This window comes from Podarcis pityusensis, assembly GCF_964106645.2.
Source record: "Podarcis pityusensis genome assembly, chromosome: 1".
Taxonomy (NCBI): domain Eukaryota; kingdom Metazoa; phylum Chordata; class Lepidosauria; order Squamata; family Lacertidae; genus Podarcis; species Podarcis pityusensis.
The window spans coordinates 39,402,097-39,429,611 of NC_138028.1; the positions used below are offsets into that span (position 1 = coordinate 39,402,097).

Sequence of the window (27,515 nt, forward strand, 5' to 3'; positions counted from 1 at the left end):
GACTTCTGCTCCCCAAAGTAATGTTACTGTTTATGCATTCCTGACTCAAAGTTCCTTTTAACTGGGTCTCAGGGAGGTGTGCATAAACAGCAGCATTATTTTAGTCAGCAGGAATTAATTATTGAAATCAATTATTGCTTCTTTCAGACTGCTGAAGTCAGTCCACAGTAAGCTGACTAAAAAAAAAATACTTGCCTTGTTTGCTGCCTTCGTGTGCAAAGACAAAAATAAATGAAAAAACAACGGACGGAAGCTTCCGATGTTCACTCTCTTCCATCACATAGGTTCTTAAAAAGAAAAGGGGAAAAAATGTTTTACCTGGCTCCTTGTTTGTATTGTCAGGAAATCAGGCCATAGACCTTTGATTAAGTTATTTTGCTCCAGGGTACATTTTTAGAAATAAAAAACACACACTTCTGCTTTGCTGAATAGGGGGTGATGAGACTGTGATCTCTGTAATGGGATATTATGTGTTTTTGACCCACACACTTGTCCCAGGTCAGTTGTCTTCCTAACAACTGAAACATGAGCCCTGTTTACATGTTACTTGTGTGCAAGGAATACGTATGTAGAGAGGGGAGTGGGGCCAGACCTTTCACCCCACCCCAAGAGGCAGGGAAGCATTAAACAAGGATCCTGAGGTAGTTTTGAGATAGACTTACAGAATTGCAGAGTTGGAAGTGACCCAAAGGGCTGTGTAGTCCAGCAATGCAAGAATCACAGAGCTAATGAAGGCAACAAAACTGAAATTCAGTCCATATAAGACGAGTGGCCTTGCCCTTGCCCTGGTAGTGATGTGTGACATTGGGAACATGGATGAGCAACGCGATGTCAATGGTACTGCCTGAGTAGTCCTGAGCCCTAAGATCCACTTGAGAGGCCACTCGGGTTGATAAATTTAGCAGTAGCAGGGACTGGACCTTTTTAATGATGGCCCCAGACTTGCAGAATTCCCTAGTTCTAGTTCTCTACTGAGCCCCAACTCCTGCCAGCTTTGAACAGTCCCTAAATACTTTATAATCTTGCCAGGTATTTGCTGCTGGCCCTCTATATATGATTGCAGTAGTAGCCGGTAGGGAAGCATGGGCAGAGGGGTGTTGCCTACCTGGGTTCCCAATGCCACACATCACTGCTGGTTACTGGGAGGGGCAAGGCAGTGCAGGTACAATGGCAGAGCCAATCTGGATACTCCGGCTGCTGCACTCACACCGAGCTTCCTGCTGCCTTGCCCCTTGCCCTCCTGCTAACCGGAAGTGACGGGCAGCATTGGGAAGCCAGGTGAGCTGTGCTGCCCTGCCGGTTTCCACTGTGTAATTGCATCTGTTGTTTTATGTGTGTGTTCAACTGTTTGAACATTTTTTATATTGTAAGTCATCTTGTGAGGGCTTATTCTAAAGTCGGGGTGGAAATAAAACAATATCGATACAAGTTAGTTCTTGAGCAGTGACACACAAAAAAGCTGTAACCAATTTTTTTAAAATAAAAAAAATAACAAAATGCTTGTCATAATCATGGGCGATTTGAGTTTGTTTATGTGGAGGGTTTGTATATTATGGGAAACCGGGTATGTGTGTCCTCTATGCACAGATATATATTGTACATCTTTCCCCTGGGCTTTGTATCTGTGTTAGGGATGGAGGGCACATTTTGCCCTCCACGCAACAGTAACATTAGGGACAGATTTTGCATTTCCCCATAGGAGTTCCCAGAGGCGGAAAAAAATAAAGGAATGCACTTGCAGATACAGTTGTTGATGGAGTAAGCACATTTCTGTCCTGATAACCCCAGCACTGAATAAAACCCTTTCCCCTAAAAATAGGTCCCTGTTTCAACAATGGCTGTTTCAAATCTGCTGCAGCCAGAATTTCCTTCAGCCACCAAAATATTCCTGTGAGTATTACTTGTTTAGGGTTTTTAGGTTACCTTAGGGCTTGAACTTGACGTGAAGTGCAAGGAGTAACAACGCAGATGCTACCATCTTGGGAAATTTAAGAGATCAGACCTCCCTTAACACCTGGTCTCATAACCCCTGCATTCTATGAGAGGATTTTGTTGCAATGAATTTATTAGGCCTTGTTGCTGCACAGTGTTTGCTGAACAGATACAATACATGCGCTGGTACGGCAGCTATGCTATTTGTATGCAATCAGGTGCTGTTTGCCCTGTGTATAAAGATGCCATAGTGGTCTGTTGTGTGTTAACTAGTTACTAACACACTAAATAGACATTCATTCATTGAAATATTCATTTAGTGATTCAGGTTTTTCTAATGTCTTGTCAATTTGTTTGTTCAGTGAGCAGCTTAATAGTATTTTAATATCATGAGCTAATGGATGCAGAATACCGAAATTAAAGGATAAATAAGGATCAATTCCTCCTACTAATCCTATCAATTCCTTTATAAATGTTCCCTCCCTTAATATTTACATACAGATAATGATTTCAGAAAAAATTAAATATCTCTAAGTAAGCCTGACAAAGTAACTCTGAGATTGTTCAGAGTTAATCTTACATTTATTATAAGAACCTTTTGGTTCTGTATTTATTTTATGAATAGAAGTATGCTTCTCTGGAACAAGCAACATAGTAATAAGGAAGATAGAAAAATCTAAGAGTGAACAGAGTGAAATTTCTCTTGCCCCCACAAATCTCCCATTACACATGAAGGACATCACCTGATTTCTTATTATTCGACATTTCACATTAATGTGCACAAATGGGACATTCTGCAGTCTGATAATACTTAGCTGAGAGTATAATTGAGTTCAATGTTTCTGGGTAAGCATATGTATGATCATAGCTATGCAGTGTAATCCTAAATCTGTATTTTTCTACACAGAACTTCTGCGGAACTCAGTGGGACTTACTCCCAAGTAAGTGGGTTTAGAATTACAGCCTTGGTGACTTGTATATGATGAAGTGACCTCATTACAGTATTACATGCTAGCGATCACTTTCTAGTGACCAAGTGCATTTGTGAACCAGCCTTGAATAGTCCTGGCTTGTTTCCAGATAAATAGGATTAAGCAGTTGCATTTCTAGGTCAGATAGTATGACTTCCAGATATATTTATCCCCACACTTTCAGAAATGGGTAAGGAAAGTAAGCTCACATTCCTTCCTCTTTGTCCCCGCTTCAGCTATCCTCAGATTCAGTGTCGGCTTCAGATTTTGGAGGGTCTTTGGGCAAGACATTCTCCATGGGCTCCGTTCCTCAATGAATTGGTCTCATCAGCAGGACTGGTGGGGTAGGGCAGTGGTGAGGACAAGGCTGTGTGACTGCACCAGCAGAGCCATCCAGCACTCCTACTGGGACGCCTATGCATCCCTGATCTTGCTACCATCCTATCCCACCCCAGGTAAGCAGCAAAGATGCTGCTGTTGGGAGGGTGGCTCTGCAGGGCCGCCCCACCCCACCAGCCAGGCCTGCTGCTCATTCCTGCAGCAAGTCTCTGGGGCTATTTTCAGCTTGGCTCTTGCTGATACATGGGTCCTTGGTAAATGTGCAACCATGCCGAGACTTGGTGACAGAATTAGCAATTGATAATGTAAATGTGTCTTGCCACTGAGTGAGAGAGAAGTAGTTTATCTTGAAAGAGCATCCATTTTCTGTCTTGTGTCTATCTAAACTGCCATGCAACTATTGTTTAACCCTTGTCTATGTTGTGTGTGTATGTGTGTGTGTGTGTGTGTGAGAGAGAGAGAGAGAGAGAGAGAGTGTGTGTGTAAGGACATGAAACATTGTGTCTATGCCTTTTTTCCTTTGCCTCTCAGTTTAATATTGTGTGTACACTGCCTTGCAGTTCACATTTGACAGTGCTGTAAGTAATTCATCTTCTGTTTTATTGATAGATTACTTTACACCTGGTTTGTGCTTGCCCTGCCTTTGCTTCCTGTAGTTCTGCTAAAAGTACTGGATTAAACAAACATAATACATCATCTCTATACCATCTAACATTTGACAAGGGAAAATAGGTATGCTTGTTTTACATGAAGTGAACAAGGGATTCATAGTATAGCAGTTAGCAAATCAAAGGAGAAGGCCACTTCCATGGGGTTTAATGGCAAATATTTGATGTGTTAACTTTAAATTACGGTATATATTTCCTTACACCTGAGAATCCACATCTGTACAATCAAATTTGCACATTTAAGGTCACAGTGCATAATGTTCAGAAGGGTTATGATATTTAGTTTCTGAGAATATTAGACAGTTTTGTGCCAGGTAAAACAGGTAGCTGACATATGAGATACTGCATTACTTAAATGTTCAGTAGATGCAAGTAACATGTACATAGAACGAGAAAATAGAGAATAGCCACAGCTGGAAGGTATCTATCTTCAACCTTTTCTAACCTATTACAACTTCAAAACTCATTCCCAAAGGACACACAAACTATTCTTCATACACTTACAGTTTTGCTGCACATAGAGAGTATCAATCATGCAAAATTCTTCATTTAATTTTCAAGATTTATAGACAAAAACCTCTAAACAGTTTCCCATAAAACAATATAAAATATTAACAATAAAATCAAACTTTGAATCATGGCATTGTAGACATGGGTGTGGCCAGGATTTATTTTAGGGGGGCAGAACTGAGATATCTGTGATGCAATTGGCCAGTTAGTAACAGTTGCCCCCCTGGCTATGCCCATGATTGTAAAGTTGGAAGGGATCCAAAGGATCATCTTGTCCATCACCCTGCAATGCAGGAATCACAGCTTAAGCATCTCTGACGGATTGCTATCCAGTCTCTGTTTTAAAAATCCACAATCTTCCAAGGTAGTCCATTCCACTGTTGAACAGCACTTACCTTCAGAAAGTTCTTTCTAATGTATAGCTGGAATCTCCTTTATTGTAATTTGAATCCATTGGTTTGGGTCCTAGCCTCCGGAGCAACAGAAAACAAGCTAGTTCCATCTTCCTTGTGGTATCCTTGAGATATCATATCATATCTCCTCTCACTCTCCTCTTTTCCAGGCTAAACACACCCAGCTCCCTCAACCACTCCTCATAAGGCTTCGTTTCCAGACCCTTTATCACCTTGGTTGCCCTCCTCTGCACACATTCCAGCTTGTCAAGATCAGTCTCCCCTTCTCAGTCACACTGAAAGCCCTGTTTTGTTTTGTACATTTTAAAATCTCTGATTAGAAAGTTCGAAGAGGGAGGAGCTCCAAGTTACTGCAGAGCATGGAACGTAGAGAAGAAATTCTCTGAAAGACCACAGTGATCTACTGGGTATATAAAGGGGAAGGTAGTCTTTCAAGTAATCTACCCCCGAGCACCCCCAAATTATGCATCTGTTCCTTCAAGGAGAGTGTAACCTCATCCAGGACAGCAGGGTACTGACTTCCTGGGCTCAGGAACCACTCACACACAGTGTCCGTTTTGCCAGAATTCGGATGTATTTTATTAGCCCACATTTAGCTCGCCACTGCATCCACGCATCGGTCCAAAGGCCTTATCACCCTGTCCCAATTCAGATGTTACAGAGAAATAGTTATTATCAGCATACTGATCTCACATGCCTCCAAAACTCCTAATGACTGCTCCCTGTCTTGCTGTAGATGTTAAATAGCATCAGCGACAGTATAATGCCCTCTGGCACCCAAGAAATGCCCGCAGCACATTTAGTGTACTGTATATGCAGAAAGGGCAAATGACTGTTGATTTTCAAATGTCCCCTTAGTTGTTACAAAATTTCAAAGGAAAAAGGAGGGAGTCAAGATGCCATTTCAAAAGTGCAGAAAAATAAGCATTTTATGACATATGTTTTTAAGACCCCCCCCCCCCCGCCGAGGCACTGATGTACAACCCTGTTTTGAAATAACGGTGTAGGGTATAGTGTTTTACATCTAAGTGCCCCTGAGGAAGAATATCTTCAGGACATGCTGGGCTGTTAAAATGTTTGCTTCTGTACACCTTTCAAATTCCATCTCTCTGTTTTCTCTGTCACATAATTGCATCTGTCTTAGAGGAGGAATCTGCTGTTTATACAGAAGCACCCTACCTGCCCCTGAGATCCCTGAGGGCCAATTCACATGACCACTTCTGTGCTATCATTAAGTACACAAGAAGCAAAAGTTCAGCGCATGGTTTGAAAGCATTGGCATAAGGTTTTTGTGAAGTCTGTTCACAAGTTGAAAGGTTCGCATTCATTTCTTTAATTCTTTTTACTTCGTTATGACCATCAGAGTTTAATTTCTGAGGTGTATTTTGGTTCAGACCATTTGAAACAGAAGTGGATGCTGTTTTCTCCCCTTTGCCTCTAAAGGACAGAGGCCAGACATTTCTGTCCTCTGAGGAAAAGCCAGAAGATGCCATTGGTGAAATGTCAGAAATAATTAAGAAGAATTCTACTGTTCAGTCTTACAGAAGAAATCTATCTTTTGGGAGAAAAAAACACAGATAAGGGAAATGAGGTGACAGCTTATTTGATGATATTTACAGTTGAATGTGACGTCAATTTGGAAGGGTAGTAGAGATCAATTTTAATGACAGGCAACTAAGCATGCTTATTGATTTGGAGGCCAGCTAGAGCACAAATGGCAATGACCATTAATATACCAGCATCACAGCCACTCGTGCCACAGAAAAATAATTTATACCATTATATTTTTAAAAAGCAAATGGTTTATGACAGGGGCAACCAATGTGGTATTCCCCAGACATTGTTGCACTGCAGCTCCCATCAGCCCCAGTCACAATGGTCATGGATGTTGAGAGTTGTAGTCCAGTAACAACCAAAAAGGCAACCCTGATTTATGGACAAAATTTAGAAGGGAAATTTATAGATCTGCTGATTTTTTAAAATGGATATTATTAAGTATACTTTAAGGTGTAGTTCCTAGAAATATCAACAAGACCCCATGTACAATTGTTTAATTATAAATTATGTGACCCATATATTGGGGCAGTGTAGGATAGTGGTTAAAGTGTTTGGACTGCAGGGCGCCGAGTTCATCCATGAAACGCACTGGGTGATGTTGAGGCCATTCACTTCCACTTAGACTAACCTACCACATCGGGTTGTTATGGAGATTGCTGAGGAGAGGAGTCATGTACACAGATTTCCTTTCTTGGAGAAAAGGTGAACTATGAATGTAATAATAAATATAGGGCTTTTTACAGATGAAGAATCTTTAGAATGAAACAAGAAGATATATGTAGCCAGCCCTTATGGAAATGTCTATATTTTTATAACCAGATCTTCGCTAAAACAGCTTGAATAGCAAGCCACCAATGAAAAACCCTTTCCCCTTTGCTATAACCAGAGGCTGGGGACAGGTTGTGCTGTTGGCTTCCTTTGAGTTTTATGGGGCAACAGTAGAAAGAGAGCAGGCTAGCAGTCCTATCTAGGAAAAGTCCAACTAATCGGTTTAGCATAAATAATATACAGTGGTGCCCCGCAAGACGAATGCCTCGCAAGACGAAAAACCCGCTAGACGAAAGGGTTTTCCGTTTTTCGATGCGCTTCGCAGGACGAATTTCCCTATGGGCTTGCTTCGCAAGACGAAAATGTCTTGCGAGTCTTGAGATTTTTTCCGCTCCCCCCCTTTTTCTAAGCCGCTAATAGCCTTTTAGCCGCTAAGCCGCTAAGCCTTTAATAGCCGCTAAACCGCTAATAGCGCTAATCCGCTAATCCGCTAATAGGGTTGCTTCGCAAGATGAAAAAACCGCTAGACGAAGAGACTTGCGGAACGGATTAATTTCGTCTTGCGAGGCACCACTGTAACATGTTGTTCAGTGTGTAAACAATGTTTACAGAGGCACAAGAAGCCACCTTAGCTAGCAGTATGGAAGCTCCAGGCTATGGGAATAATTGGGCCTGCAAGATCTTCCCATTTGGCCCATAATGCCATTTTGGCCGACATTTGCCCTACACCTGAAAGACCTGGCTCAGCTGAAAGGCACTGGACTGTGCACAGCGCTGTATGCTGAGCTTTGCAAAGCCCAGTGATCAGTGGGTGGGTACAGTAGAGCTTGCAAAGTGCTCTGCACAGGATTTCACAAGACTCAACCTTCAGCTGAACATTGGATCTTGTAAAGTCCCACACATAGTGGTCCGTAAGACCCTACCAGCTGACTGTTAGATCTTTGCAGGCTATGCCTTTGCCTCCAGAGTTTGGTGTCATTGTGCAAGCAGAAGTTCTTCCACTCATGCAATTATTTAGCTGAATGCCACCCTGTATTGCCTGCTGTGAAGACAGATGCAAATAATAAATTTAGCTTCTCTGCAATTTCTTTATCCTCCCTTAGCACACCTTAGACTCCCTTGTCATCCAAAGGTCCAGCCACTTCCCTAGCCAGTCTTTTGAGGTATTTAAATAATTTTTGTTGTTGGCACTTTGCCAAAGTTTGTTTTCCCTTTTTGTTCTCATTTGGACATGACTTCTGCTATCCAAAAGAAGCCTTCTTCCATCTAATAGTTTATCTGATTCTGCTCATTAACAGAACTGGCATCCTCTTGGTCCTGGCGGTACCATTCTTAATCTGCGACTCATCTGAATGGTCTGCTTGCCTTTGTGGTGTACACTGTAGAGGATGAGAGGGGGAGTCAAAGGATATTGCAGTGGATACTTTTTTTTTTTTTTAAAGCAATTTATTAAGTTTTACAATAAAAATAAACATAGTAAACAATGTAACATTGATCTTAACATATTTTCACATTTTCTTTAGACTTCCTCACATCTCCCGCTCCCATTTTCATCGTTATAACGTTTTGTCAGCAATTTATCATCTTATTTAAAATTCTTATATCCCTTATATTTCATAATCTTATAGTTCTCAAAAGGAGCTAAGTTTCACAATCTTACTTATTTTCTTAAAAACTTCTAAATTTAGTGGTGCTCAGTTATTTTGATCTAGCGTCTTGTTTAGCGTTCATTCAAATTACAATACTTTTGTAAATAGTTCTTAAATTTCTTCCAGTCCTCCTCAATCCTCTCTTCTCCCAGGTCACGGATTCTGCCGGTCATTTCAGCCAGTTCCATGTAGTCTATCAGTTGTATCTGCCATTCTTCCAGTGTGGGTAGATCTTGAGTTTTCCAATGTTTTGCGAGAAGTATCCTTGCTGCTGTTGTTGCATACATAAAAAATGTCTGGTCCTTCTTTGCCACCCCTTGGCCAACAATACCCAAAAGGAAGGCCTCTGGTTTCTTAGTGAAGGTATATTTAAATACCTTTTTCAGTTCATTATAAATCATTTCCCAGAACGCCTTCACTTTAGGGCAAGTCCACCAGAGGTGGAAGAACGTTCCCTCACACTCTTTGCATTTCCAACACTTATTATCAGACAGGTGGTAAATTTTGGCAAGTTTGACTGGGGTCATATACCATCTATAAATCATTTTCATTACATTTTCTTTCAGAGCGTTACATGCAGTAAATTTCAATCCATTGTTCCACAACCTCTCCCAGTCCTCAAACATGATATTATGCCCAATGTCCTGTGCCCACCTTATCATAGCCGATTTAACCGTTTCATCTTGTGTATTCCATTTCAACAGCAAGTTATACATCCTTGAAAGTACCTTAATCTTTGGTTCTAACAATTCTGTTTCTAATTTCGATTTCTCCACCTGGAACCCTAGTTTTTTATCATTTTTAAAAACTTCTTTAATCTGAGCGTAATGTAACCAATCTCGCACTTTGTCTTTCATTTTCTCCAAACTCTGCAATTTCCAATTGTCTCCATCCTTTTCTAGTATTTCCCAATATTTTGGCCATTTAGCCTCCATATTGGGTCTTTTTCGGGCCTTGGCTTCCAAAGGTGAAAGCCACCTTGGTGTCTTATTTTCCAGCAAGTCTTTATATTTTATCCAGACATTAAACAATGATTTTCTGACAATATGGTTCTTAAAGGCCTTATTTGCTTTAACCTTGTCATACCATAAATATGCATGCCATCCAAAAGCATTGTTAAACCCTTCCAGATCTAGCACATCAGTGTCCTCAAGAAGTAGCCAGTCTTTTAGCCAGCAGAACGCTGTGGCTTCATAATACAACTTTAAGTCTGGCAGGGCAAAGCCCCCTCTTTGTTTTGCATCAGTTAATATCTTAAACTTAATTCTGGGCTTTTTGCCCTGCCAGACAAACTTAGAAATGTCTCTCTGCCACTTCTGAAAGCACCCCGTTTTGTCCAAGACCTGAAGTGTTTGAAATAAAAACAACATCCTTGGCAATACATTCATCTTGATAGCAGCAATTCGGCCTAACAAAGAAAGTTTCAATTTTGACCAACTATCTAAGTCTCTCTTAATTTCTGTCCAGCATTTTTCATAATTGTCCTTAAATAGACTTAGATTTTTTGCTGTTATGTTTACCCCTAGGTATTTTACTTTTTTAACCACATTAAGTTCCGTCTCATTCTGAAACCGTTCTGACTCTGTATCAGTCAAGTTTTTCCCCAAAACCTTAGTTTTCTGTTTATTTAGTTTAAATCCAGCCACCCGACCAAAGTCATTAATCAGTTGTAATACTCTTTTCGTACTGGGCTCTGGCTTCTGCAAGGTCAAAACCAGGTCATCTGCAAAAGCTTTTAATTTATATTGTTTCTGACCGACCTGAATTCCTTCCACCAACCGATCCTCTCTAATCATGTTCAATAGCACTTCCAGAACCGAAATAAATAACAAAGGGGAAATAGGGCAACCTTGTCGTGTCCCTTTTTCAATTTTAAACTCTTCTGTAACCACATTATTAACTATCAGTTTAGCTTTCTGTTCTGAGTATATCGCCCCGATCCCATTCTCAAAACCCCGTCCCACTCCCATCTCTTTTAAATTTCCCATCATAAATTTCCAGGAGATATTGTCAAAGGCCTTCTCCGCATCTATAAAGATTAAAACTGCTTTTGTATTTATGTCTGTTTGCAAAAGTTCCAAAATATCAATAATGTTCCTTGTATTAGCAAACAGATGTCTTCCTGGGAGAAAGCCGGCCTGGTCCTTATGAATTACTTCATTTAGAACTTTTTTAAATCTATTTGCCAAAATGTCTGCAAATATTTTGTAATCCACATTTAAAAGAGAGATGGGACGGTAGTTCTTAAGTTGTGTCTTTTCAGCTTCCGACTTTGGTATTAATGTGATAAACGCTTCCTTCCACGACTCCGGTGCCCTCCTCCCCTCCATAATTTCATTGCTGACCTCCATCAAAGGTTGTATCAAATAGTCTTTTAATGTCTTATAGTACTTGGAGGTCAGCCCATCTGGTCCTGGAGATTTGCCAAGTTGCATGTTCTGGATGGCTTGTTCGATCTCCTGTCGTGTTATTTTAGAATTCAGGATTGTCCTATTTTCTTGTGACAATTTAGATAGTCCGTTTTTTACCAAAAATTGTTTAATCTCAGCATCATCTTGCGGCCCTTGGGTGTATAATTTTTTGAAATATCTCTGGAAACACTTTCTGATGTCCACTGGATTCTGAATGTTTTTTCCATCAACCTCTAAGTTTGTAACAGTATTTAATCTTTGTCTTCTCTTCAGCTGCCAAGCTAGCAGTTTTCCACATTTATTCGCCGACTCAAACGTTTTTTGTTTCATTAATTTAACCTTCCATTCAATTTCCTGATTTATCAATTTAGAATATTGTGTTTGATAAAGTTTAATTTCTCTCAGAGTTGGCTGTGACTTCGGATTCACTCTTAATTTTTTCTCTAATTCTTTTATTTTATCCAAAATCTTATCTTTTTTCTCATTTTGTGTTCTTTTCTTTACTGCATTCTGTTGTATCAAGAATCCCCTCATTACAGCTTTGCTTGCGTCCCAGATTATTCTTTTTTCCACCATATTATTCATATTTATCTCAAAATAGTCCTTCAAGACTTTTTGGGCCTTCTTGGTAATTTCCTGATCTCTAAACAAATTGTCATTCATCTTCCATCTAAAGGATCCAGTTGGTAATAGTGTCATATCCATCTTTACTGCATTATGGTCGGAGCAGGTCTTTGGGCAGATTTCCACTTTTCTGACCTTAGGTGCCAGGCCTCTAGAAATCCATATTTGGTCGATTCTTGTCCAGGTCAGTTGGGCTTCAGAAAAGAATGTTCCCTCTCTTCCTAGTGGGTTCTTTGTCCTCCAAATGTCAATCAAATCCATATTGTCAGTCATTTCAAAAAAGGTTTTAGGTAGTCTGCCGTCTTTTGTAACATTTTGACTTTGTGACTTGTCCATGTTAGTTGATACGACCCCATTCATATCTCCCATCATTATGATGTTGTTATAGTCTAGATAGTCCAGCATTGTCTCCTGCAACTTCTTGTAAAATTCCGATTTCCCTTCATTAGGTGCATAGATTCCTAATATCAGCAGTTTCTCTCCTTGATATTGTATCTCAATAGCCAAAATTCTTCCATGTTCATCTTTAAATAGGAATTTAGGTGACAGGCTCTCTTTTGCATATATCACCACACCTCTCTTCTTAACTTTGTCGGACGATACAAATTCCTGGCCCAATCTTTTGTTTATTAACACTTTTCTGTGGAGCCTCGTCACATGTGTTTCTTGTAAACAAATAATGTCCAATTGTTCTTTTTTTAATATATGAAATATTTTCTTCCTTTTTTCCGGAATGTTACAACCATTAATATTCCAGCTCAACAGTTGCAGAGACATCCTGAACTATCTGGTTATTTTTCAAGGGGTGGTATCTTCTCAGGATCTTCAGGTTCCACAGATGCTGATGTTGGTACTGGCGTTGCTTCAGGCCCAGAAGGTAGTTCAATTCCTTTTTGAAGGTCCTCTCCGTATGTAGACAGGAATTTGTCTCTCTCTTCCAGTGTTCTTACTTTGACCTTTCTCCCTCTAAAGGTAAAAGATATTCCTTGGGGAAATTCCCACCTGAATGGAATTGCGTTGCTCCTTAGTAGTTTAACAAGTTCAGAATAGGCGGCTCTAAGATCAAGCAGTAGTCTTGGGATATCTTTATAAATTTCAATTCTTCTATCCAAGACCTCCAGTGATTTTACAAAATGTAGTCCCAAAATCTTATCCCTTTCCTCCTTTGATCTCAATGTTATCAAACAGTCTCTGGGCCTCTCCTTCTTTATGAATCTTCCAAGTCTGAAAGCTGACACGATTTTAAAGTCCTTTTCTTCCAAGTTCCAGAACTTGGAGAATTCTTTGGTCAAAAACTCAGTTAGATGTCCTTCTTCTGCCTCTTGTAGTGATCTAATCCTTAAGTTGCTCTCACGGTTTCGCAGTTCTATCATAGAGAGATAAATCTGATGTTCCCCAACTTGTTTAGTGAGTGGTCTTACCTCTTGCTCTAAATTTTCTAATTTTTGTCTAGTGTCCTCAGTCAATTTCCGATTTTCTGCTGAGGCCTCCGTTAACTGTCCAATTGCTTGTGCATTCTGTGCCACTTGTGTGGTTAATTTATTTAGACATTCTGTGTTTTTGTCAATCTTTGCTGATTGCGCATCTACTTTCTTGTCCAAAGCTTCCAATTTTTCAAAAATTTTGTCTAGAACAGAAACAGATGCTCCTGAGGCCATATCTTCCAATTGTAACTGCTCTGCTTCGCCCTCTCCCTCCACTTCTGAGGGCAAAGTAGGCACAGATGATCTACGTGTCTGTGAGGCTGAGGTTAGAGTTGTTAAAGTTGTTTGTTTAGCTCTCCCTCTTTTTCTTGTGCCACTCATTCCAACGTTATCTGTCAGTCAAGGTCACACTGAGTTATTCCCATGGGAATGGAAAGGTCCAGAGCAAGCAAACAGCAAGGGAATCGAAAGTAAAAAGTGCATGTAAAGTCACTGTTTTAGTCCAATCCTCTAGAGGGAGCTTAATCTGTCTTTCAGAGTCTAATTTAATGTCCAAGAACCTTCAAGTACAAATATTTAGCAGAGTTTGTAAATAGTCACTTTGTTGCAGACAGTGCTTATTTATCCCCAAAAAGAATGTTTCAAATTTAAAAGGTCTCAATACCCTCAGATTGTTTCAAGTTCCAATATACAGTATCCAAATCTGCAGTGCTGACAGCTCCCTTAGTGCTCAGGCAGCTCCTGACTCTGGGTTTCACCTTCTAATTTGTAATCCAATAAAAGGAGGAAAGTCAAGTGCAAGTAAAAATCCCAAATCTTTAGCTTAAAGTCTTTACTTTAAGATGCAAGTTCAATAGATGCTTAGATCTGTAAAACTTAGAATCTCTTTCTTTCAGCCTCCACTCCTCCAACTAATTGCTTTTTTCAAGTTCAATGGCTGCGGAAGACGGACTTCCTGCTTCCACGTCTCTCCGCTTTCAGCCAAGTTCAAGCCAATTTAAATTTTCCCTTTAAAGTCTCAAATTCAAGTGACTCAGTCTTTTACTCACAAGTTAGTTGCTTTTTCGTCCGAATCCGTAATTTAGCAGGAAAAGGGATCAGCGCTCACCGACAGTAGCAGCGCGGCTTCGCTCCTCAGGCTGTGAAACAGCTCTCAGCGCCGCAACCCCCCTCCACGCTCCGGAGCCCCTTACGGGGTTCCTTCTGCACTTGGAGGGTCGCTCAAGGCGCCCACCGAGCCTCAAGACCCCAGGCTCTTGCCGCCTGGGGTTTTCCAGAGTGGGTCTCCGCTTCGCCGTAGCGGACGACCCGTTGCCTGCGGAGCCTCCTCTCCCGTTCAGAAGAGGACCGCCATTGCCGTTCGCGCCGCCCCCGGAAGTCAGTGGATACTTCTGGGAAAAGGGATTTTACATTTTGGGGTACATGTTCTGCATGGATTGCCTTGCATAAATTGTCTCAGATTATGTTTTTAGGTCCAGCAGACCACTTATATGAGCTTTTAAAATAATGTGTAGATCAGCTCAGACTGTTCTATTGGGCCTTGCATAGAAGGTTCTGATTCACAGAAACACTGGGAGATGTTCTTGACCTACTACAGGCTCTAGATTCCCTGCCAGGGATGTAGGTATTATACCTAATGCATCTACTCTGGAAACCAGGCACAAATATTAAGGACTGTACTGGCTGATTCATTGTATTTCATCAGTTTAGTTCTAAGAACTCCAGTTTAATTTGCTGGCCTCTTTTCTAGATAGCCTTGCCCAGGCAGGTGCATTATGTGACCCATGAGAGCAGCAAAATAACCAGAATGCACAACGGTGATAAGATAAAATATGGCCATATCTTTATTGACAGCAGCAGCAGGCAGGGCAAGGGCTGGCATGGCACTGGGTCCCAGGATTAGCTCATCATTCCACGAGCCCCATGTTGATGGAATGGATCCTCTGGGTTTGGGTCACTCTGAACCTGTACAACAGGAGTCGCTCAGTGTTGAACCTTGCCGTGGTACAAGCCAAGCAAGCAAGGTCTCACCAGGGTGCAGATTCCAACCAGGCAGACACCGAACCCACGCTTGGGTTTGCCATGGTCAATTCTCCCATCAGGCCCCTTATGGGGGGGGGATATACTATGTTGACCTTGACCAATGCTATTTCCACCTTCATAAAAAACAACGTTATTCTGCCCAACAAAGGAAAGCCATAATTCCACTGAGGGAAAGTCGGGAATAAAACCCCCAACCAAATGCCAATCAGGGAGAGAGAGAGAGAGAACTCTTTCCAGCCCTGTCAACCAGCGACCCAAAATTGCTCAGTAAAGACTCTAACCTGAGGGTGGGGCAAAATGGCTGTGAGCTCCAGGGGAAGCAGCATTATAGACTTTCCCCTCCCTTCTGCAGCAAGGGCTCATGAGACAGCTTTTCCTCATGAGCCCATCACACAGAGAAGATACTGAACAAAACCTTGCCCAGGATTCTGCTCCAATCTATGGACCACAATGCCTCTGGGTAAAGGAGTCCCATGCTTACTGGGCACAGAACAGGGCTTCTAGATCAGTTTTGTCACGCTTATCAATCACCAACTATATCTAACTTTCTCTCTAGCTATCTAGACACACACATTCTCCTATTTCCTATTTTCCACATCTTCTGTGGAAGAGAAAATAGCTTCATCTTATTTAATTTAGTGCCTTTATTATAATTGCTTTGTTTTTTCCAATCAGAACAGGTATCCTGTTTTAATATGGTGTTCAATACTCTCTGGTCTTGATAAACAGGCTAGAGCTTCCTCTTCTGGTTTATGTTGATCCAATCCCCCTTTTATTTTTCTCTCACTCTGAATTAATTTGCCCTGACTGCTTTTACCCACTCTCAATTAATATATTAATTTACAATAAATTAATTAATCCCCCCCTGACAACTGTTTTAGGGGCACCACAACTCATATTAATGGTGGACTGCCCATTCTAATTAAAATCAATACATAGCCCTTAATGCATTTACTCCTATCTTTACCACGAAAACTAGCTCACCAGGAAGAAGTCATTTAATCACTGGACTGAGGTGATACATGTGATCTTGATGAAAGATTAGATGTTTGCATTTTGCAGTGCAAGTACCAGCATGGCATTCACCATGGAAATATTAAATGTGTAAAGGTATGTGTTTTATTTTTGCTGTAGCAACCTTATGCAGATATTCTAATTCTTACATCCAGGTACATTCCTACTCATACTTGGATTTATTATGTACAGCGAGGACCACATTCATTGAAACATATTGCCCTGCATAACACTTTCAAGAAGTGTTGTCTTCTCCTCTGGACCACTTCCAGAGATCCCTAATTTTCTCCTGATTATGCTCTGTAAGTGTTGATTTTCTCGGCTTTAGGTAACATTTTGAAATACTCTTTTGACATATTGTATTATTTCATGGTCTTGTACTTTATTATATGTTTGACGTATGGCTTACAAAACACCTTGAGTTTAAAAAGTAGTATACAAGTATACATCTGAATGTATAGGGAAACTTTTTAGGGAAACTTTTTAAGGTTTAATGTTTTTTCTATATTTTTATATATGCTGAAAGCTTCCCAGAGTGGCTGGGGCAACCCAGCCAGATGGGCAGGGTATAAATAATAAATTATTATTATTATATTATTGTTATAAGTTTATTAAATAAATAAGCAAGACAGTTTCTTTTGACCACTGGATGACTTTTTCAAATAGATGTGTAGATCCGTAGGCCATTTTGCACACTTACCAGGCTGGCAAGAGTCTCGGAGCAAGTGTGCTCCCTTGCACCATGCAGATAAAATCTTCCCTTGGGATGAAGGCCAGTTTTAAAATGTAATAGTAGGTAGTTGTAATCATCATCACATGTGAGACGAGAGCTCTGTGGTGACACCCGATTGTACACACGTCCAAGGAATGTTTGTCGGGAGCTCCCATGTTTTAGTCACAGATACAGTATACCACATTTTTCGCTCTATAAGACGCACCAGACCACAAGACTCACCTAGTTTTTGGAGGAGGAAAACAAGAAAAAAAATATTCTGAATCCCAGAAGCCAGAACAGCAAGAGGGATCGCTGCGCAGTGAAAGCAGCGATCCCTCTTGCTGTTCTGGCTTCTGGGATAGCTGCGCAGCCTGCATCCACTCCATAAGACGCACACACATTTCCCCTTACTTTTTAGGAGGGAGCAAAAAATATGGTATATGGTGGAGAAGTAGAAGGTTTCATTTGGCCTGTTAAATGTTTGAACCTTGCTGCAAAATATATGAGAAGTTCATTATGGCTTACTCTCCTCTAGTTCCTAAGGATACTCAGAGTCTTCTGGTTTATGAGGACATTCTACTGCTTATTTTGTCTGATGCCCACCCCAAAGGTTATTATCCACCATCATTTATGCCATTTCCAGAGTTTTAGGTGCTGATAATTTTGAAAGGCTCCTAATAACTTTGAACGGCAATCATCTACAGAAAGAATTTCAACTCCAAACATCCCATTTCTCCATGTGGCAGTTGAGGGGTTGCTCTCTGGAGAGTTACATCAGGGGACACACACTCCCTAGGTGCTAATTGCTTCTCATTCATACTGATACCGTCCTTCATTTAAAAGCACGCAAGGAGTAATGGCCCAGTAAATCTGAAGGCCAGGCCAGTTGGTGCTTTGAGTGAGATATACTGAGGTAAGAAATCAACTTCTTAGGTTTAGGAGCCTCCTGAGCTTTTTCTTTTTAATCAGACTATTGATTTCCCTCCCAACATTCATTGTCTAAAACTTGATCACTGATATACTTTTCACCTTCCTACAATGAAACACTTGGGAAAGCTCCATAAAATACTTGGAAAATGCCCATTGAAAACACAAATCTACCATTTTTTAGCTGGGAAAAAATAGCTCTCGTCTCATAGGTAAACTATGAGAATTGAGAAGTACATTGCTTTGACATTTATGGGTCCTTTTATGTTGCTGTTTACTACTACAAGCTGCGCAAAGCATAGGGGTCTAGCCATTTAAAATGTGCGGCTCGCCTGGTTTCTTATATAAGAATGTTAAAAGTTACACTAGTAAAGACCTGTGCTGAACAAAAAGTATTACGGAATTCTGTATACATAAATGACTTTTGCTCTCTCTAACAGTGGCTTTTAACTTTTAACAGAATTGTTCCTGCTTCTTGGTGGCTCCACTGGGGTACAAATGAACAACATAAATCATATGTGTGACATCAGCAAAGTTCTGGGCACTGAAAAGAAGTGAAACAATAATTTATTTATTCATCACCATTGTATGCCATGCCCAAGCAGCTTGAAGGAGCCACATACAGGGCTACTCATTCCCTGTGAGGATGTAGGCTTGACAGGCAGAGAGTGTGAGTTACCCAAAGCCATGAAGTCAGCCTTGTTGCAAAGTTATAATTTGAGAACAGTTTCCTCTAGTTCAGGTATACTGCTGTATCTACTACACCACAGTGGCTGTTCAATTGTGGACAAATGTGTGTCTAGAAATATAAAGTGGTACCTCGGGTTACAGACACTTCAGGTTACAGACTCCGCTAACCTAGAAATAGTACCTCAGGTTAAGAACTTTGTTCTCATCCTAACAGAAATTGTGTGATGGCGGCACAGCGGCAGTGGGAGGCCCCATTAGCTAAAGTGGTGCTTCAGGTTAAGAACAGTTTCAGGTTAAGTACGGACCTCCGGAATGAATTAAGTTCTTAACCCGAGGTACCACCATACAGGCATTTTGCGCGCGTTCAAAGAATGTGCAATCAAGCATGTGAGCATCACTGTGAACCTGGAAGTTGCAGGAAAAGATTGTGGAACCAGGGTAGGGATGTAATAGAGAGTGCTTATGTGCACTCTGACAATGCGCATGAAAACCTGGAACATAACCTGTGCATGTGGCCATAGTGTAGATGAAGCAACTGTGTGGTAACCCTGATAAACTAGCATTTATGTCTTTTGTGTTTTTATGTTGTAAACCACCCTATGATCATCATATAAAGGGCGGTATTTAAATATAATTTAGTAGTAGTATTAGTAGTAGTAGTAGTAGTATTTGTAGGAGTAGGAACACTTAAAGTGTGTTTACACTTGAAAAAGTCTTCTAAACACAAAAGAAAAGTGATGTTTAGAGAGGAAGGGGGGAAAGCATTAGTTCTTCTTAATATATATTTGGTTAGCCCCCAGCAATCCAAACACCTCAGAAGAGACTGTCAATGTTGACCTTACAGAGTGGATCTTCTCAGGCCTAGCAGAAATCTGCAGTCACCTCTGCAACCTTTTCATGGGAAGCAAGGCTGGGTTTGGGTGGGGACATGCCAGCATCACACACACACACACACACACACACACACACACCCCGAGCTACTGCGGGGTATGCATAGTTCAAAAACATGGCTGCAATGGGTTCTGTGAGCCAGTTAACCAAGTGCAACCTCCTGCCTGTGACTGGCATGTGCTGAGATCACTGCTGGATTGTACCATATATGGGGCTGTCTCTGGTTTACCACAATTCTGTGCTCTTTGCTCAAAATAAAGCCAAATAACATACAGTTATGGGACATGTGTAGAGTAACAGTTGAACCATACTACATGGCAACACTTGGCTACTCAGTTTACCCTGAAGTGGCCTTCTGGAGCTTGTTGGTGACTTGTCCAGGTGTATTTCAGGGTAGCATCACACAGCCACTCCCAGAAAAGATGAGCCTGGTTCTCTTTTGCACAGGTTCTGATGGCCTTGAAGGAAAGAAAGGGGTGTTAGCCGCGGATAGTTGTAATGGTGGTTTGTCTTGCTTCCTGGTGATTCTCTTTCTCACAGGACTGTTGGTAACAGTGACCTTTGGGAGGATGGAGTTCTTAAGCCTTTTTTAAAAAAGTATGAATATCACACTTTTCAAAACAAACACACACATACACACATGTGATTTGGACTAGCAATGGGGAAGAAGTGAAATTTGGTTTGCATTTTAATGCAAACTTCTGATATCTTCATTTTTCCAAATTTTGTGATGCTGTTTTCCAACCAAGTAGGCATGTACAAAAATATGTTTATTAGGGGAAACCGTGCATAAAAAAATCCATATATTGGGGGGGGGGGAATATTAAGTCATTGTATAAGGAGGAATTGCTTCCCAAACTGTGTAAATTATGAAAAAAGTGCACTGAAATGCTGATGAATTTTTAAGAGGGTATCCCCCCAACCCCCCAAAATCTGCAAACTGATACAGAAATTTGGAGACTTCAACTTCGGATTGGAAAGATATGAGAAACTGAGACAAGCTGAAATTGACAAATCTGTTCAACCACAGTTGGACCTTGGTTTTCTTTTCTAAAATGCTGAGAGAAACCTTCACGTGGCTTCAGTAAACAAAGTCCTCTTTTTGGGAGATCCTTCCCCCCAAACCCCAGGCAAATAATAATATCCATATGAGGAAATGTAACCCCTCCAAAAGTATGTAATCTAGTTCCCGAGAATGTAGACTCATGTATGAGTATTCTGTTGAGTATTCAGTACTGAAAGCAGAGTGCTGCATATGCAGAAACTTTTACAAGAGGGATAGACTGTTCTCTTATTGGGTGTTTAGAATGATTTCAGAACACTAATGGCATGTGTCATCAGTTCACAAAAGGCATGGTGAATAAAGCTTTGGTAAAGAAAAATACATATTTACATTTCTTTTGGGCACATAAGTTGGGCACCTTTATTATGAAGAAATGGAGAATCACTAGATGGTAATGAGATTCCTAGAAGACAGAAAATGCCAATTTACCGAAGGAAAAGAGGCAGATGAAAGGAAGATGTAGTCTATTGGAAAAAAATACACATACATTAAAAATAAGGAATACAGAGGGACTGTCAGCTTGCACTGATCAGGTTAGACAGATAGAAATTAATTATATTTTGTCTAAGAGGCTGCCTCTGTAGCCTTGGTCCATTTTAAAAAGCACATTAGAGGATTTTTCAAACTTGCTTTCCAATTACCTTGGATGGCAGGCAAAGTGCTTTGAAACAAAACTCATTTTAAATTGGTAAATGCAACCAATCCCAACTGACAGCATTTTCAAAATTCATAACATTCTGCTACTGGTCAAACTAATTCTAAAGGGGATACACATTATAACAGTCCTTTATTAAGGAGAGCGCAAAGGGGCCAATAGTACAGAGACACGGCAGAAATTTTTAAGACAGATAAGTGTGGAAAGGAGAAATCGGTGGAACGTCTGCTGAGGAGGAAACTATTTTTGAGTCAGAAATAGGCACTGGGAAATTAAACATCTATGCACAGTCTAGGCTTATTTTGTTGGCAGTTATTTGGACTGCTTCTACTCCTTTTGTCCCCTCTGAACAAATATATGAAGAAATTGCAATATATGTATCTTTGAAAAAGATATACATGGCATTTCTGTCGTGGAAGCCTTAGAAGACACACCAGTCAGTAGACAATAACAAATACAACTAATTCTAGTACCGAGTAGTGATTAAACTATACAGTGAAAATGATCCACACTTTCTAGTAAGACTATGTGGTAACTCCAAATGGGCCTTGAATCAATTTGGACCAATTTGGTTTGACCTAGGGTTTAGCTAGAATGGGTTCAGGAAGCCCCAGATTACCCTGGGTCAGATCAGGTCCACCCTGAGTGATCTGGGTATGTCAAGGGGGGCTGTTGGGTGGTGAGCAGTGGTGGAAGAGATGCATATGGGCAGCCTACATATGTCTTCTTCTCCCATGTTTATTTGGGGTTTTAAACCCTAATTCAACACTGTGTGAGATGTGGGTGGTGCTGTGGTCTAAATCACTGAGCCTCTAGGGCATGTCAATCGGAAGGTTGGCAATTCAAATCCACATGACACAGTGAGCTCCTGTTGCTTTGTCCCAGCTTCTGCCAACCTAATGGACCTACCCCACAACATAGACCACTACTCCTTATATGTTTATTCAGAAGTTCAAGAGCTGTCCTCTTTAGTACAGTCTTACCTTGGTTGTCAAACGCCTTGCAACTCGAATGTCTTGGCTCCTGAACACCGCAAACCCAGAAGTGAGTGTTCTGGTTTGTGAAAGTTCTTTGGACCCCAAATGTCCGACACTACTTCCACTGCTTCCAATTGAGTGCAGGAGGCTCCTGCAGCCAATCAGAAGCCGCATCTTGGTTTTCGAATGTTTTCAGAATCGAACGGACTTCTGGAATGGATTCCATTCAAGAACCAAGGTACGACTGTAAGTTTGTTTAGAATTGCAACTTTAGAGTGGGAAGATGTACAGGAATCAGTAAGGATGGTTTTGTTACTTCCACTTGGGTGCTGTCATGTTTAAACTAAGATTATTTTAATACTCTTTGGATTTCCCTGCTTTTCTTTGTAACTTACCTCCTGGCTCAAAACACAAACTTTGCAATCCAGGGTTCCCTTTTATAGAATTGCCAGTAGGAAAAAATCAGAGAATTTGAAAGAATCATTAGCACAATGTACTTTAATAAGGTTGTAATTAAAGCTTACAGGCATTGGAATAATAGGCTGTGTACTGGTTTTACATGGCTGCCTTGAGAAATACATGCATTTATTAACTACTAATGGTGTGATTTACCATTGAGTTGTGTTGCTATTACTACTGCCTCTTTCTGAGCTCCCAGGGCATGCTGTAGGAGGAAGACATCAATCACATTTATGTCATACGGACTTAGATTGTATTGTCGTCTAGCTGCTTGGATTAAAGCTCATTGTCGAAAAGGTTCTGTTGCATTGTGATACTGCTTTATTTACATACTCAAGTGCCCCCTCCCTTCTGTTCCTCCTATTTTAGACACCGATCACAGTATTAAATTTATATTTTCTGTGATACATGTGTTGGTATTTAATATCCTATGTCATTTCACACTCTCTGGGGAATAAGGCTGGCCACAAAATAAATTTTCTGGGAAAGCAGCTATCAGGACAAAAAGATAGTGATTTGTTTTTATTAAACAGTTTTATTATATGCAACAGAGATTGGTCAACATTTAATTGCAAATCTTTTTTTTTAATAAAAATAAAAATCCCAGTGCTTCTTTAGCATGACAGGGAGCTTATCTTGAAGCTTTGCAGACCCCATTTCTGTGGTTGCAAAAGACAACATGGCTCTTTCACTTTTAACAGTTGTGTAGAAAAGAGAAATTCAGCAGGTGTAGCTTGCATAACAAGTTTTCAAAGTTGCAGGAGAGCTGTTCTGTGTTGCACTTGATCACCCAAACTACTTCTGCGAAGGTGCCACTGTGACATTGTCAATTTGGCTATCAGGATGCAGGTGGGGAGGAAACTGATACCCAGATGTAGATGCAGAGCAGGGCCCACAGATTGGGGCCAAGGAGAGAAAGAGGTTAGGTTTTTTTTCTTTTTAGTTTTCCCCATTCAGCATGTCCTACATGCCCCCACACCCCTGAAACTGACCGGGGTTTTCTGGGTGGTGGGAGCAGAACAGTAGAGGGAGAGAGGAGGAGTACTGTTCCATCTGGCAAGCAGAAGTCTTTGTGAAACAGGGCCTCATTTGTTTACAGGGCTTTAAACACTAATGTGAGCACCTTGAATTGAGGCTGGAAACAAACTTGGCAATCAATGCAGCTGTTTTAAAATAGAGGTTATGTGAGTTCTAAATGGAACCCCAGCCAGTAGTCTGGATGCTGCATTTTGGACCAGTTGAAGTTTCCGAGTCTTCTTCGAGGGCAGACTCATGTAGAGCATGTCACAATAAGCCAGTCTGCAAGTTACTAAAGCATGGAGTACAATGGCTGAATCATCTCTCGAAAGGGTCATATTCCTAGCCAGACATTCCTAGCCACTGAGGTCTCATGAGCCTCCAGAGGCAATGTTGGACCCATTAGTATCCCCAGTCTATGGGCCTATTCCTTCTGTAACCTGGTCCAGAGCAAGCCATCTCCTCACCTCTTGAACCCAAGAAGGTCAGCCCCAGAAGGATTCTGCCAACTTTTTAGCCTCCTCATGCTCCAATGAAGCATTAATCACTCCCTTGACCTACCCAGGCAATCCTTTGACTAGCTCTAAGAAGTCAAGTTGAGCAAGAGTGAAGAATACAGGTGCTTGACTGCATCGCTGCAAGCACCTTGTCCACATTCTCAAAAATGATGCAGCTCAGATAAACAGACAGTGCTCTGAATGCTTCTAAAGGACTTGCTCTGTAGCATCAAATTCTATCAGAATATGAGTGGGGTTTTATTACTGAAGTGCTCAAAATTTGTCCCAGAAGACTTCCAAGGATGTCAGAGCAATGGTCTCCCAGCCAGAAGACAAAAGCAAATTCACCACTAAAAAATATGGGTTTTCTGACCTAAAAACTGTAATGCAGCTTCCAGAACAGGAATGTATAACATTGGTCAGATTGGGTTGTATCCAATACGGTTCCTCCAATCATGTTCCAGTGGAAATCAGCAAAAATCTCCTTCCACGCTTACATTCACAGAAGTTTTTGCAGAGTTGAAGAGATTTCTGTGATGGAAGGGACTCAGTTAGATACAGTACACTGCCTTTAATGATTTTTGTTGGATACAGAGAAATCTGAATCCTCTACTTCCCGTTCACTTCCTTTAAATATGTGGTCTGCTCTCTCTCTGGCTCATGGGTCGAACATTTCAGCCTTGTATTGAAAAGCACACACCACACCCATTTACCCTTGTTGGACTGAGACCATTGTGTTTGGAACAGGGGTAAAGTATTAAATTTTCACTTATATAGCACAATAGGGTTTTTTTTAATTACCTATGTTTCAGTAGTTAATAGGACTCACTGAAAACAACCAGTTTTTCTTAATGTTAATTAAAGGAGAATTAAGGTCAACTCTATTTTATTTAACTGTCACTACCAAGAACCAACTCTTCTTCATTAATCCAAAACATCCAGGACAGCTTTCCCCCTATTAATATAGGTATATATATGAAGTGCTTATCATTTGTAACCAATCACTGCCTCCTCTAATGGATATTTGAAACCCTTATTGATTTGGTAGATTTGTTTCAACTAAGGTCAATAATGATAAATGACTCGCGTTCTGCATGAAGTGACTTGGGACTTTTGAATTAAATGATTGTAATTATCTGTAGTTACTCTGTAACTGCAACTGTTACTGGTAGTGACACGATGCCCATCTATTTGTAATGAGGACATTTTCTGACCTTTTACTGTTTCCAAGTTCCTTTAAGACTTTTGAAAGTTAGACAAGAGCCGACCAAGCATTGGGTGCCTGGAAGGACATGCCTACCTGGTGGTTATTTGTTGAGTTATATTATGCAGCCAAATCTCACTTTAATGTTGGTCTTGGCTATAAAATAGGTGTCTGGAGGACATGTTCTTCGGTCTTGCGTGATAAATTGGTTGATAGGCAATTAGGTAAGCAAGACTACTTATTATTTCTCTCCCCAATTGTGATTCCCAGAAATTGTGATATTCAGAGGCACATTCCTTCCAACAGCGCAGGTAGAACATACCGTATTTTTCCATGTATAAGACTAGGTTTTTTCCCCTTTAAAAGAATGTCAAAAATTATGGGGCGTCTTATGCATGGATAGTGACTCCCCCCCATTTTCTTAAATCCGAGTCCTCAAAAATAGGAGGAGTCTTATAGACGGAAAAATATGGTAACTATCATGGCTGGTAGCCATTGATAATCTTATTCTTTATGACTAAGGAAGGCAGTTGGAAGTAGAGAAGCATTAACTGAGCAATAAGAAGGAATAATAATAATAATAATAATAATAATAATAATTTATTTATGCCCTGCCCATCTGGTTCGGTTTCCCCAGCTACTCTGGGCGGCTCCCAAACGAATATTAAAAACACAAAACAGCATTAAACATTAAAAACTTCCCTAAACAGGGCTGCCTTCAGATGCCTTTTAAAAGTAGAATAGTTGCTTATTTCCTTGACATCTGATGGGAGGGCATTCCACAGGGCAGGTGCCACTACTGAACCTCTACTTGGTTCCCTGTAACCTCACTTCTCTCAGTGAGGGAACCGCCAGAAGGCCCTCGGCACTGGATCTCAGTGTCTGGGCTGAACGATGGGGGTGGAGACACTCCTTCAGGTATACAGGGCCGAGGCCGTTTAGGGAAGAAGGTGAGAAAGAAGAGCCTAGGCTAGCAGTCTTCATATGTGCGTGAATTTGGTTGCTTCCATAACAGTTGAAAAAATATCTCTTTACCCAGGAATTTTCCCAACCATTAATACCAATTCCTACCATTCCTGGTTACCGTGACTGATATTTTAACATTATTTTATTTTGACTGATATTTAATTTTGTGTTATTGAGTTGGTTTTATTCTCAAAAATAAAAAGGTGGTATACACATTCCTTTGATAAATACAGTGGTCCCTCAGGTTACATATGCTTCAGGTTACACACTCCACTAACCCAGAAATAGTGCTTCAGGTTAAGAACGTTGCTTCAGGATAAGAATAGAAATCAGGTTCTGGAGGCGCGGCGGCAGCAGGAGGCCCCATTAGCTAAACTGGTGCTTCAGGTTAAGAACAGTTTCAGGTTAAGAACGGACCTCCGGAACGAATTAAGTACTTAACCCGAGGTACCACTGTAAATGAAAAAAAAATGATTGCCCTTCTATGGTTTGGAAGCGTATACTATTAAATCAGAAGATTTGCTACAGGACTTCAGGCATATGTTGGTCACCAAACTGCAACTGTGCATAGTTGCTCACTTTGAAAGAATGTCTTCATTGATTGGCTGGTACAAGGACAGGCACCTCTCAAAACTATATTTGGAAGCCACTGTTTGTCTCAATCCATCACTTTCAGTGAGGCAGGGACAAAGAAAATCCATAGCATTTAGATTATACATTTATGCTGCAATTATTCTGGTTCAACAAAAATAATATCCAGTGGGATTGCATGAGCCAAGAAAGTGCATGCATTTAAATATAGTACATTTTGAACACAATGACATATGTCTGTCAGTATCAACTCACACCAATAAACTGCAAGTCACACTCCCTCCAATAGGCTGCAAACCTCTATTACAAGGCACACTTAATTTAATTAATCCGCTTGGCTGTCTCTACTCAGCAGGAACCTTGTAATGAAATAACAAGCAATAACATATCCCTCAGTCCCAAGGGATAGAGTCCCTTTGGGTCAAGGTTGGAATCAGTGGAAAAGGAAGGTCAGGGAGCTTATGTTGAAACTCTTGCTATGCCATCAGATTGAACTTGGGTGTTTCTTAAATTCACGTGGTAGCCTATTTTCTTTTACTT

General features: G+C 40.7%; 1 protein-coding gene and 1 long non-coding RNA gene across 19 annotated transcripts in view; one reads left to right on the forward strand and one right to left on the reverse strand.

The window, feature by feature from the left end:
* The window catches only part of LOC308462245 (uncharacterized protein), a 51,300-nt gene extending 28,324 nt beyond the window's left edge, over positions 1-22,976 (reverse strand). For 6 of the 18 annotated variants that reach the window (XR_013979073.1, XM_080979778.1, XM_080979775.1 and 3 more), the window contains exons 1-2: positions 22,248-22,976; positions 19,888-20,004 (exon numbers count right to left, since the gene is read on the reverse strand). Coding sequence is in view for 5 of the 18 variants with exons in the window: in XM_080979778.1 (XP_080835904.1) it covers positions 19,888-20,004; positions 22,248-22,415 (285 nt within the window). In the remaining 13 variants the exon portion in view is untranslated. Of the gene's footprint in view, positions 1-195; positions 288-4,815; positions 4,886-7,740; positions 8,538-15,087; positions 15,232-19,887; positions 20,005-20,939; positions 21,013-21,250; positions 21,316-22,247 lie in introns of those variants that run through there. The other 12 variants (XR_013979074.1, XR_013979075.1, XR_013979076.1 and 9 more) reach the window with 11 other exon arrangements.
* LOC308462676 overlaps positions 1-27,515 on the forward strand; it is a 73,660-nt gene that overhangs the window by 10,867 nt on the left and 35,278 nt on the right. The gene's annotated exons all lie outside the window — the stretch shown is intronic.